The sequence below is a fragment of the Monoraphidium neglectum genome (genome assembly GCF_000611645.1).
Source record: "Monoraphidium neglectum strain SAG 48.87 unplaced genomic scaffold scaffold01599, whole genome shotgun sequence".
NCBI lineage: Eukaryota > Viridiplantae > Chlorophyta > Chlorophyceae > Sphaeropleales > Selenastraceae > Monoraphidium > Monoraphidium neglectum.
The window spans coordinates 534-12,965 of NW_014012029.1; the positions used below are offsets into that span (position 1 = coordinate 534).

Genomic DNA, 12,432 nt, shown 5'->3' on the forward strand with positions numbered 1-12,432 from the left:
ACACACAACAACCTGAAGCGGCTCAAATGCTGTTAAAACCAATGTGTCGGCCATCAATCATCAGATCAGCAGCCTTGCAGCGTGACACAGCGACGCGCATATATCCTACCCCGATCACTGCGCCGGCTGCAGCGCTCGCGCTGCAGCCCTCACCAAATCTCCCTTCAACCCCGGCCGCCGATTGGCGGGACTAAAAGGGTCTCAATCTTCACTCCTGCCGCACCACGCGCGCAGCCCCTCGCCCGCGCGTGCAGCTGACGACGCCAGGCCGCCCTCACACCGCCGCCACCGGGCCCTGGTCCCTGGCCGCCTTGGTCTTGAGGACGACCTTCACGCAGCCGTCCGCGGGGCGCTTGGAGTTGAAAACCTCGTAGCCCTTGTCGGCCTGACGGGCGGGCGGCGACAGGGCGATGACGGTGCAGCGGTGTTTGTGAGGGCGTCAGGATCGAGATCGGGATTCCAATCGGACCAGATCGGTTCACGGGCCCCTGCAGACCTGCCCGACTTCTATGGCGTCACTGGTGTGATGACTGCTCTGAAGGCGGCCCGGAAGGCGGCGCGAGGCTGATCCTGGGTTGCAGTGCAATTGCAATTCTATCGCTGGCCTGCTGGTGGTACAACAACAATTAACAGCTTTTGTTGCGAGTATCACCATACTCACAAAGAACAAGATGCGCGCGCAAGCTCGCTCCCAGATGCAAGCACGCAAGTGCATTGACACACACGTGTGCACGCACCCACATCCCATTCACACACAGCGCGTGCCGGCTCGTGGGCGCACCTCCTCGAGGGGCAGCAGGTGCGTGATGACCATCGCGGGGTCGAGCTGCTTCGACTTGACCTTGGCCAGCAGCGTGTGCCAGTACTTCTGCGCTCATGGGTTGCATGGCATTTGTGTGTGTGTGTGTGTGTGTGTGTGTGTGTGTGTGTCAAAAGGGGTCAAGTTGTTCGGGATGCGGTGGGTACTTGCAAGTAGATGGATAATGGGGCCAAGTTGCTGGAGCACTGTCGGGGCTTCGATCCAGGGCTGCTGTCTCGACGCCCCAGGAGCCCTGCAATGATGCGGAATCGCCCGCTAACTGCACATTTTGCTGCTGATCCTACAGCAATAATGCTCAAACGAGCCAGCGCAGCAGAACAGATTGCAATGAAAAGCCCAATTACGGCATGCAGCCGCACCGACCTGCACGGGCGTCTGGCCGCCACGGATCGTGAGCTGCTTCTCCATGAAAGCGCCCAGCTGGAAGGCGTTGACAAAGCCTGCGGTGGCGACGGGTGGCAGCAGCGGCGCGTAAAACGGCAGGGCGACGCAAACCGTGTTGTCAAGCAGCAGCAGGAAAACACAGAGGCCAGCAGGGCGCACTGTGTCCGGGTGAGGGCGAAGAGGCTTTTCCAAACGAAACCTCGGGACGGCCTAAAAGCATGTATACGACTGGCACGCACGACCGACTCGCGCGGTAGGTCGGGCTTGTCGGCAGCCGCACCTGCATACGCTCCGATGACGGAGACGCGGCCGCCCTTCCTGACGGCCCTCACGCACTCGTTGACGATCTCAGGGGTGTCCGTCTCCAGCTGCGTGTGAGCCGGGGGGCGAGCCGCACAGGGTTCCGTGAGATTTGCGGGCCCAGGGCGGATGGTGGTATGAACGGGGCCTTTGCACGACAAGCTAGGACTTGCCTTTAGGGGGCCGGGCAGAGGAGACAGCACTGACGACAGTGTCAGTGGTTGAAAAACATGCATGTGTGGTGGGGGGCAGGCCCCAGTTGACGGCGTTATCACCCCAGGGCCTAAACCCCGTGACGCCAACCGCACCTGCAGGGAGACCTGCACCTTGTGGATCAGGCTCTGCAATAGAGAGAAGGCATGTAATGCATCGGCGGCGGCCGCAGAGTGCTATCAGCGGCCGGCAAAGCGAGGGAGGCGCGGCCATAAAGTACGAGTACCGCTGCCAGCTGCAGCAGCCAAAAAGCCTGGATCAACCAATGGTGCTGTGCCCCCGCGTTGAAGCCGACAATTTGCAGCCTTGACCTTGCGCAGCAGACCACAACCTGCTGCTCGCCCGCCCACCGACCCAACCCAGCATGCACCCAATCGTGCGGCCACCCACCGTCGCATAGTGCATGCCCACTGCATCGATAGTCACGTCAGGCGCGCCGCCCGGCTCAGAAGCCATCATCTCCCTGCACACGCATACGCAGCCGGGACACCACGCCGCAGGGGCCCCTTGAATGCACCGGCTGGCCAGAAAACTCCGACCTCGTCAGTCCAGTGCGCCCAGAGTCCCCAATCACAAGCGAACGTGCATCAAATGAACCTCATTGAGCCAGGCGGCTGCGGGTGCATCGGACGCTCGCTTGCTCGCACTTGAGGGCTGTCAGGGGGTTCTTGTCCTTGCGGTTGATCGTCTCGAGGCCCTGGATCTTGGAGGCGGCAAAATCAAGGCGGTACTGGACAGAGTCGATCTGGGGAGGGCAAGTTGGAGGACGGTCCAAGGTTGAGGGAGACAGGACTTGTTGGAGAGGTTTGGGGAGGGACGTGTTGTGGAGGGGTCGGGGAAGGTGTGCACGCTCGCGCCATACGAGGGTGCTGATGGACACGTTATAGGCAGAGGCGGGTGCACGTGGGTGTACGATGGGTTGCCAATAGGGCGTTGTGGGTCCGAGGAAGCTGCCCGCCTTGCCGGCCAACGGCAGAGGAGTGGTGGCTCGGCCCGACCGCCTTCGCACAAGCAGAGGCCCACCCCCGCCGGCTTGCCGCAGTGCGGCACACATGCATGTGTGCTGCGGTCAAGGCCGGCAGCGGGGACCGGAGGGGGCCGGCCGGTCACCAAGACGGCGCTGCTCACCAGGATGATGCGGCGGGCGCCCCTGTGCTGCGCGCAATGCGCCGTCAGGATGCCGACTGGCAGGGGGCGGGGTGGGGGGAGCAGGGAGGTGGAGTTGTGGCGATGGCCAGGGCGTATACTGGTGCAGGGAGCGAGGCTGACGCCTGATCTGTCCCAGCTTGCGGCTTTGATCCCTACAACCACCCGGCATGTCAGGACGCAGACGGTTGAGGCACGGCTGGCCTAGTCAACGACATCATTGTGTTGGGAGCTTGGTGGGCAGCAGTTGAGCACGGGCTGCTTTCAAACATCTACAGACTCAAAAAACTGAACGTGCAGCGGGCCGACGAAATGGAAGAGCGACGCTATGTACTTCACACGCCCCGCCCGCACTCACCCGGGCCGGCGCCCCAGATGGCCACAACGTCGCCCTCGTGCACCTGCGGGGCGAGTCGTCAAGCGAGGGCCCCCGCAGCAGCCGCCTCGGCTCTCCGCGTGCCCGCCGACGGCGACCCCAGAGAAGCTGCTTGTAGTTTTTGCTGTCCCGACACGTGCCGCATCCTGAGCGTTTCCCAGCTGCAAGGACGCTGACCGTATTCGTGACTGCCGCAAACCTAAGCCTTAAACCCTGAACCCTGTCATTTGCGATTGGCACACCGACACACCGAACTTTCCAGCCCGTGCGCGGACGGTCCGTGCTCATTGCCCCACAGTCCGCAAACATCGGGGAAAGTCTACATCAACGTGTGCCGGCGAGCGCCGCTGCGCTCACCTCCCCCAGCTCGCAGGCGTGCCAGGCGGTGGGCAGGATGTCTGACAGCAGCACCACCTGGCACAGGGGGTGGGAAATTGGAGCGGTGTGGAGGTCAAGAGCAGGCTGTGACGTGAACAGGGCCGGCGCAGGCGTCGACGGACTTGTTGCTGGCACACACACGGAGCGCCGCGGTGAGTTTGATTGCTGCCACGTGCGAATTCGTGCGTAAACAGGACAAGATTGAGAAAGCATCGCGCTAAAAGCCCCATAAGGCTGCGCTCAGCCGTGCAAGCCGCTGTGACAGTCGCCACAGCAGCCGGCCTGCCTGGCAAGCAGGGGAGGCTGCAAGACGCTGTCCACGCAGTAGCAGGGGTCCGCCGGGTCCCCTGCTTCGGCACAGACGCTCTTCCAAAAAACTGCTAAAAGTTCGATTTTGCCTGGGCCCACCTGCTCGTCTTCCATCGAGTTGGGAACCTTCAGGCAGTTTACGTCGGCTGCAGTGGAAGATGGACAGACGGGGCGGCGTGGAGGGGGGGAGGTGCGATTTGTAAACCAATGAGCAGGCCACGCAGAGATGCGCGGCCAGTATGGAGAGCAACTTGAGTGTGGGCGATTTAGAAGTTCTCAGCCCGGCCGCCCGCGATCGCAATCCATGCGGCCGCTTCACGTGCAAGCGCTGCGCTTGTCACTCCGATTCGCGGCTCCGCCCAGTGCCCGTGAGCAGGTCAATAATTGTGATCAGGCAGGCAGCGCGCGGTTGAAGCCACCCGACCCCTTCAATGCAGCTGAAAGTCCAGCCAGAATGCACCCACCTACAGGCACACGCACGTACTCAGCCTGGCCCCCCTGCCATCCGCCAGTCAGGTGCGAGTAGCCAAAGAAGCCGCCAGTGGGCTGTTTTTGTTGGGGGGAGGATGCGATGAGAAAGGCCGTGGGACAGGGAGGCGGTTCAAATCTGACGACGATGCGCTGGCCACAAAAGCGGCAATGTCAGAGAGCTGGTGGCCAACGAACAGCCTGCTCGGGGGTGAGTGACGCGTGACCTCACAGCAGCATCTTTCCTGAGCCAATGCAGCGGTGAGAGGCCACATCTGCTGCACAGCCAGGGTTGTTTTTGTTTTGCGGGGCCGTTGCGTGGGGGCGCCCGGGGCGCACCTGGCCGTACAGCGCCTCTTGCACGTGGCTCGGGTTGCTGTTAAGAGGCGAGAGCAGCAACAGCATGAGCAGCGGGAGCAGCGGAGTTTAGGGCACACAGCATCAGATGGATTTGCAACCTGCATGCATGCGGCTTTTCGCTGATGCTGTGCAGACGCCGCGTGCGCGGGCGTGCATGTGCGGCGGCGATCACTTGACGTGCGTGCGACCCGCCGCCCCTCGCCCAATCTTCGGCTGTCTGCGCGCCGATGACTCCCAGCAGCAGACATCTGCACACGCTCGCGTCAACGCCCATGCAACTCATCGCCGCGCGACAAATTGGTCACGCAACTGCCCGCACGCCTACCCACCGGCGTGCAGGCGGCGCGCCTATGCTCGCGCCTGCCCCCTCGTCATGGCCCGGCCCCCGGTGCAGCAACTCACCTGGATGCGCAGGAGCTAAAGAGCTGCCTCTGGCAGAAGAAGCACGCGCCGCACGCGATGTCGAAACACACCACCACCCTGTTCCCCGGCGACAGGTGCTTCACCTCCGGGCCAACCTGGTTTGGTTGGCAGAGGGCGGGCGCCTTGTGGCGCGTCAGTGGTGGCCACAGCAAGCAGCGGGCGTTGCAAAGCTGCTGCGCTGCTGCCGTGCTGGCCGGAGTCCTGGCAGTAGTCACGGGCTGCGCCGGTGGTTTGCCGTCCGGCCGCCGGCGTGCATGCTGCACGTCATGACTGGGCAGGCATCCGCGGCCCCGGCCCCGGCCTGCTGGTGGACACGACGGCTGCCTGGCCACTGGCGGCAGCTATTGGTGCAAAAGCGAGGCCCGTGCTGCAGGCCACTGCTCTCTCCTGTGTCCAACAGCGGCACGCAGCATCCCTGCCGCCCCCCCCCCCTCCACGCAATCCTAAGTGGTACCCCCGCATGCGACCGTGACATCAGTCAAAACTTGTCACTCTTCAACCCCTCATCCTTGGGGCTACGCACAGTTAATCGTACATGTGTGCATGTATGTGGTGAGTATATTCAAGTGCGTGCATGTATGTGTTGAAGTATGTGATTCACAAACCCACCTCCTCCACGATGCCCATGAACTCGTGGCCCAGCACGTCCCCAGCCTTCATGCCAGGCATCGCGTGGACATACAGGTGCAAATCAGAGCTGGGGGGGGGAAGGGGGCCAGGGGGGCGGGGCGTGTGTTTATGCGTGTGTGTTTATGTGTTGTGTATATGCCCGAGACATGGTATGTAACTTGGATTCACAATTGGGGTTGCAGGCTTGTAATTTGGGGCGTTTGATTTGAGGGTGGTGCGACGGGTGCACTTGTGGGCCCGAGGTGAAATGTAATGCATGGTGGGTGAGAGTGGCGCCGACCGCTGTGCAAGTGCGCGCACAGCGACGGCGAGCTAGCCACTGTGTTGGTGCAAAGCCTAGGCGCGGGCAAGGGTGTGGGTGCGCACATATTGCAATTCAATTCGCCACAGTTTTGTCGTGGGGGTTGAGTAGCAGTGAATTTCAAGCAGTGGCCGCCGCCTGGCCTAGCCAGCCCAAGGAAAAACCAGAGTCAGGTTTGCCAGGCCAAGCCATATTGCCGGCAGCTGGGCGCTGGCCCACCCGCAGATGGCGGTGGACGTGATCTTGATGACGGCGTCGGTGGCGTCAGTCACGTGGGGCACCGGCACGTCGTGCACCTTGACCTAGAGGTTGCAGTTTTGAGAGCAGCACAAGATGAGTCAGCAGGAGCGACAGCAGGGGCGTTGCGACAGACGCGCCAGTGGCATCCGAAGCCGGTCGCCTGATCCATGCCAGCCTTCTCCCCACGCATATGGATTGTGTTGCTTTGATGGGGAAATGTGCGAATGTGAGACGAACAGAATGGGATCGGCAGCTGGATCAACTGCAATGCGCAAGGCCAGCGCCGGTTCGGCGAGTGTGTGAGCGGGACGTGCTTGCCGCCTGTGTACACGAGCTGCAGCTCCAGCACCTGTGCCCTCCCCCCTTGACTGGCAGCTTCGCCGGCCGCCCATATTAGTCCACCACGGGTGCGCACCTTCTCTTTGCCCTGCCAGGTCAGCGCCTTCATGCGGCGCGTGTCATCAAGCTTGCCGGCTGGGTTGAGATGCGGGAAGCCCGCCGGCGGCGGCGCTTGGCCCGCAGCCGAGTCGATCGCCTGTCATGCCAGTTGAAAGTGGGACATATAGGGACAGGCGTGATGCTTTTGAATCACGGGGTGTACCTCCCAAAACAAGCACACGGCTTGGTCGTCGCACCTTGTCCGCGGCGGCAACGGCCTTTCCGGACATTGTGGAAGCGCGTTTGATCTCAAAAAGTAGTGCAGATCTGAGTGAAACGATGCAATTTGGTATGAAATCTGCAAAGGAACGCTGTGCGCCCGCTGCTTGGGCATCGACCCGACGCCCTCCGTGTCCCACTGTTGTCAGAGTGACATCAGCTATCCCGAGTGACAAGGCACCTTCTTACTCGGAGTCATAATTTTGATACCGACAATTTGGGCATGTGTCCATGCAAAGTTTTGAGCCAGCTTTGGCTGAAAGTGGCTGACGGGCGCCGCCCTCGCCCCCTGCCGCCGCCGCCGCTGCTCTGATCGTGTGTGTGTTTCGCAAGGGGAAGATTCGTGACCTGGGCCAGGGGCCACTGGCCGACGGGGAGCTCGCGCCCTGTTACAATGTCTTGAGCTTTTGATCCGACCGTTTTCAAGAAGCAGCCAAGGAATGGGGCTCCTCGACAGCCAAATGTCGGCCGTCAGCGATCATGAGTGCAGGCAGGACGGGCGTTTGCAAGCTTGCCGAATGCGCCTCGGCACCATGCAGCCCTGACACGGAAGGACGCGGCGCTACCGAGGATTTCTAATCTGCACAAGCATCCGCCAGCGACCATGGGCGCCGCATTGACGCCTTCACCCTCAGGTTGCCAGCCTGGCCGCCGCCCTCTGGCCAGACCCTGCGTTCGGGTTGCAAGTGTGGGTACACCCATGTAGCCAGACCGGGTAGCCAGCCCTGCAAGAGACGTTGGATGGCCGCAAGCGGTGAGGCGAAAGACCTCGCCCAAATGTCCGTATATGATTGCATTGCGTTGCTCGTGCGCGTGCTTGCGGGTGAGCCTGTGCACGCTCACGCTCACGCTCACGCTCACGCTCACACACACACATGCGCACGCGCAAACACGCGTGCCCACACGCAAACACATACACGCACGCAAACATACAGACACGTACACGCACTCACCTTCAAGGATGCTGCGGCGCCATATGTGCACAGCGGTAGCCACACTCCATGCAGCTGAGCTAGTAGGGTCCTGAACAAAAGCAATGCTTTCGAGGCAGCTCTGCCTGCCAAGAGCATGTCCAGTCAAGCGAGGCTGGCGAGCCTGCCGATGGTCCTGCCTGGGTGCATGCTACCCTCTCCTCCACTTCCGCACAGCATGAGAGCGTGCGGGCCCTCCTTCGCAGCTGCACGCTCCGGCAGGCACCGGCGATCGGAATGAAGGCACTCCCAGCCGGGGCGGCAGGAAAGACCACCGCCCACTGCCAGCAGCGCCGCGGCCGCTCCACGCAGTCTTTGCATGCGCGATGACGCAACACGCACGGTATGTGACAAGCACTGAGATCGCCGGCGTTGCACGTCGCAGCAAGTGGTGGCCGCTCCTGTCCCCATCGCATGGAGCCGCCGGCAGTGGCAGTGGGGCCGGTCCCAGACTCATCGCTTTGGAGAGCGTGTGGGGTCGTGTCTCTGCTGCTGTGGCGCTGTATTGTCGCTCATTGATCTTGAAGTCATGACCTCAAGCCCTCCAGTCAGCCAAAGGGCTCCGCCTTGAGGCCGCTGCCCGCAAGGCCAACGCTCGCGGCGGGCACCAGCGCGTCGCCGGCCGGCGGGCCGCGCAGGCTCGGGGCTGTACTCCGACGCATGAGCAAGAGAGGGAGGAAGCACGTGGCCAAGGAAGTCGGTGACGTTCAGGGCAGCGGGCGCGCAGTAGTCAACACAGCACGCACGCCTAGTCAGCGTTTCACATCAGCAGAGCGGATGCCTCGCCTTGGCCACGCGGGCCGCGAGCACGCCGGGCCGGGCCGCACCTCTGGAGAGGCTGTCCTCCAGAGAGAGACCGCCGTCGAGTTCGCCCTTGAGCGGCAGCGCCCCAAGGTGCGCGCGCCGCAGCTCCAGGCCGGCTAGAACGGCGCTGCCACAGAAAGCGAGCGCGCCCAGCAGACCTGCGGTTCGCAGGCAGGTTGAAGGTGTCACGCGGCCACGGGTGTGCTGTCTCGGGCCTCACGACCTGCAATCGCATCCATTGGGAAAACAACAGCTGCTGCGACATGCACTTGCCTCGTGCTGCGCTCGCCCACATTCACTTCGAGTCGCAACAACCTGCACAACACAGCAACCAAGCGACCAAGCGACCCGGGGCACACCAAAGAAGAAGGCGACTGCCGCTGCCGCACTTCACCAGCCACGCCCAGCCTCGACACCACACACAGCCTGCAGATGTCACCGTCACCCACAAGTGGCGATGACAAACTCCATCAGGGAGCAGACCCTCGACGCCAGCCGCGACGCGCTCAGTGTCGCCGCCGCCTGCGCCATGCGGCGCGCCTCGGTGTCGGGCGGCAGCGTAAAGGCATCGAAGCTGACTGCGCCGGCATCGAATGCATCAACCATCACCTGACGCGTGCAAGTGATTTGTGGTGGCTTTGTGAGTCCACTGCGGCAAACGCACACTGAGGCTAGTGTCACTACTGTGACACAGAGGTGACGTCATTATGGGAGCTGGAGGTAGGAGCGTGTCGGCATATCGCAGCAGTGGCCATTAGTATGCCATGATGTGTGCTACGCCGCAGTAGTGGTGATCGCATACCAGCTACAACGCAAGGGCTGCAGCCACTCGGCCGGCCGGCCTGCACCCTTGGAAGCCCAGCAGGCACATCGCAGGCGAATCAGCACCCGAAGCCAGGCGGCATTCTTGCGTGTGGCAGGCGCAGACCTTTTCATAATCAAAGAGGTTGGTGTACTGGGCCTCGAGGGGGCGCGTGAAGGGAGCCCACATGGCCTTGATGTAGGGGCCCGCGGCCGCGACCACGTGCGGCGGCTCCGCGGCGTGGTAGACCCTGCGGGGTCCCCGGGACAGGGGCGGCAAGGGCGCCGCCAAGGCGCAGTAAGCAACAGGGTTTCGTCCGCAGCACAGGCCAGGCGCGTCTCGCAGGCGGAGCCAGCTGTGGGACTAGTCAGGCGGGCCAAGAGGCCGCGTCCCCGGTGCACAAGCACTGCGTGCACTGAACGGCCAGACCTCACGCACCTGAGTGTCGTCTCCACCATGTCATAGCCCACAAACCTCGGGTCAACAGGTTGAGACCCGTTTTCAGGGTGCATCGTCACAAAGCCGTCCAGCCGCCGCCTCTCGTCCGCGTCGAGGCCGGCCAGGCTCGCCTCCGCCGCGGCGCCGAGCTGCGCTGCTGAGGGCGCGGCGGCGCCGGCGGCTGCCCGAGGGGTGAAGGGGACCTCTCCCAGGTCAAAGATTTGGCTCATTATCAGGTCTTCGTTGCTTTGCTGCTGCTGCTGCTGCTGCTGCTGCTGCTGCTGCTGTTGCTGCTGCTGCTGCTGCTTCCGGTCCATCATGCGCCCAGGCGTCGTGTACGGCGCCCAGATGCGCTTCACGTGCGCGGCGAGCTGCCTCTGGAAGTCGGGGTCGCCCCCACGCTCAAACAGCTGCCCGGCAAACAGCACCTCGACCAGCATCGTCCAGCCGACGTGCGCCTGGGAGCGTGTGTTGTTGGCGGACGGCCACTGGTGGATCTGGTCGTCCAAGAAGAAGTTGGTCTGGGCCTCCTTGCTGGCCGAGCCCTCCGCACTCAGGGCGACGCCGCCGCCGCCGCCGCCACCGCGCGAGACGGCGCCCATGGCGCAGCCGCGGTGGTTGAGGGAGTCATGGAGGAGCAGCGCCGCCGCGGCGACCAGCGAGGCGCAGAGGGCGGCGGAGGTGAGGGCGTCCGCGAGTGGGTGCCTCTTGAATAAGCGCCTGCGGGGTGTGAATTGGGCCATGAGTACGCTGCGCTCGGGTGCCTGGCAAGTTGCGGAGCGTTGATAGAGAGAGGAAAGGGCGCACGCCGGCTGCTCACATGCAGCGTCCTGCGTCTGCGCCCATGACAATGGATGGCACCGGCGGGTCTGGCTTGGCAGGCAGCGCCGCCGCAAGGCGCTGCAAAGCGCAGCGAGAGTGCCGCCTTGCAAGGCTGCCCCCGGTCGCGTCTGCAGGACCCTGACTGACCGGCCGTGGTGGGTGACGTGGACGCATGGCGGGATGAGGATGTGCGCGGCTGCAGCGATCAGGCCCAGTGCCGCCGCGCCAACAGCAAACGCCGGGGCTGCTGCGTCATCGGGTGACACGCTGAGGATCCACGCAGATGCCGCCAGCACGCAGCAGCACAAGAGCACCTGGGCGGGTGTGCATCAGCGCACGCGTGGGCGCCGGCATACGGATGATTTTTGGGGGGGGGGGCGGGGGGCGGGGGGCGTCTGAGGGAGCTCACCAACAACCAATTGTAGAACTGCAACACTGCAGCGGGTGTTTGCAGCTGCGTGTACACACTCTAGTACTTAGCAACATGTGCCACGCAACAAACCCTGGGCAGGGGGCTCAGGATCGACTGGCGACCCAACCCTCGATTGGTGCAACTACCGCAGCGCAAGCTGGCGGCGCTCGTGCCGGGCTTGCAGGCGACCGTGAGACGCAACACACCTCGAAGAACCGGGTGATGAGCCGCGTTGTGGAGAGACTAGGATGTCGCATTTTATTCTTCCAACAGCACAACACCGCGGACGAGCCCGGAGACCACGAGCGCACTCCCACCACCAAGCGACCCCTCAAACCACCGCCTGCCCCAACAAAGATGCCTGACTTGAAACACCAGTTATCAACCGTGCCGTGTAACTGATGTGTCGGGCTTGTGGTATGGCTGCACCAAGGGCTCATCGGGGTCAACATGAGCGTGCCCGGAGTGCCGACAAAGGCACCTGACTTCATGCGCACCGCTTCGACCGTGGTGGTCGCAGCGGTTCCAAAGGCGGGTGCAGTACGTGACGATGAGCTGCATGGCCCGCGTCACCCATAAAGTGGGGGGAGTTGCAACAGCTGTGCGATTGTGACTGTCGCACCGTCCCAGCAGCTGCCCCAACTCAGGCGGTGGCCAGGTACTGCCCTGGCTTCGCCACTGCCGTTGAACCGCAGCAGCCCAACAGGCACGCCTCGTGATCTTTCTGCCACAGCACTGTCGGGCCTCAGCACCGCGAAAGTCATGCCGCGTGACCGCCGCACCCTGACCGGATTCAAACGGTTACAGTCGCAGCACGCCGAGCAAAAGCTGCATCCGCGCAGCCACGCGCCCTCGTCCCTAAGCAGCCCCCGCAGCCCGGACGCTGCAGGCCGCAGCCAGGGCGGAGGTGCGAGACAGCGGGCTCCTGCCCCCTTCGCCCGCCTCTCCACCCTCAGATACCTGCATTACAGCGCTTGGACTGAGACGCTGGCCGGCGGCGGCACGGGCAGGGTTGACATCCAGTCGCTGGCGTGCGTGGGCAGGAGGCCCATGGAGTTCAGCTTGTTCAGCACGAACAGCAGCTGCCCGACCTGCACCGCGCAGTAGATGATGCGCGGCGTGAGGACGTCCAGGCGGCCGGCCGGGTCTTTTGGGAAGGCTGCGGGGCGGGGTGGGGG

The 12,432-nt window shown here is 63.3% G+C and overlaps 2 protein-coding genes across 2 annotated transcripts; both read right to left on the reverse strand.

Annotated features, from left to right (window-relative positions):
• Positions 1-274: 274 nt before the first annotated feature.
• On the reverse strand, positions 275-7,016 carry MNEG_8421 (hypothetical protein; the record flags this gene model as incomplete). Its single annotated transcript, XM_014043105.1, has 18 exons — positions 275-385; positions 782-868; positions 1,184-1,260; positions 1,485-1,572; positions 1,813-1,845; positions 2,108-2,180; positions 2,365-2,462; positions 2,846-2,901; positions 3,222-3,264; positions 3,597-3,653; positions 4,026-4,072; positions 4,391-4,472; positions 4,734-4,770; positions 5,157-5,272; positions 5,787-5,874; positions 6,328-6,410; positions 6,764-6,883; positions 6,984-7,016. 18 exons carry the CDS (start codon positions 7,014-7,016, stop codon positions 275-277), a joined length of 1,329 nt encoding a protein of 442 aa, XP_013898559.1.
• Positions 7,017-8,524: 1,508 nt separating this feature from the next.
• Positions 8,525-10,622, reverse strand: MNEG_8422 (hypothetical protein; the record flags this gene model as incomplete). Its single annotated transcript, XM_014043106.1, has 5 exons — positions 8,525-8,622; positions 8,804-8,938; positions 9,230-9,389; positions 9,709-9,832; positions 10,021-10,622. The coding sequence occupies 5 exons, from the start codon at positions 10,620-10,622 to the stop codon at positions 8,525-8,527; spliced, it is 1,119 nt and encodes a 372-aa protein (XP_013898560.1).
• Between the last annotated feature and the right edge of the window lie 1,810 nt (positions 10,623-12,432).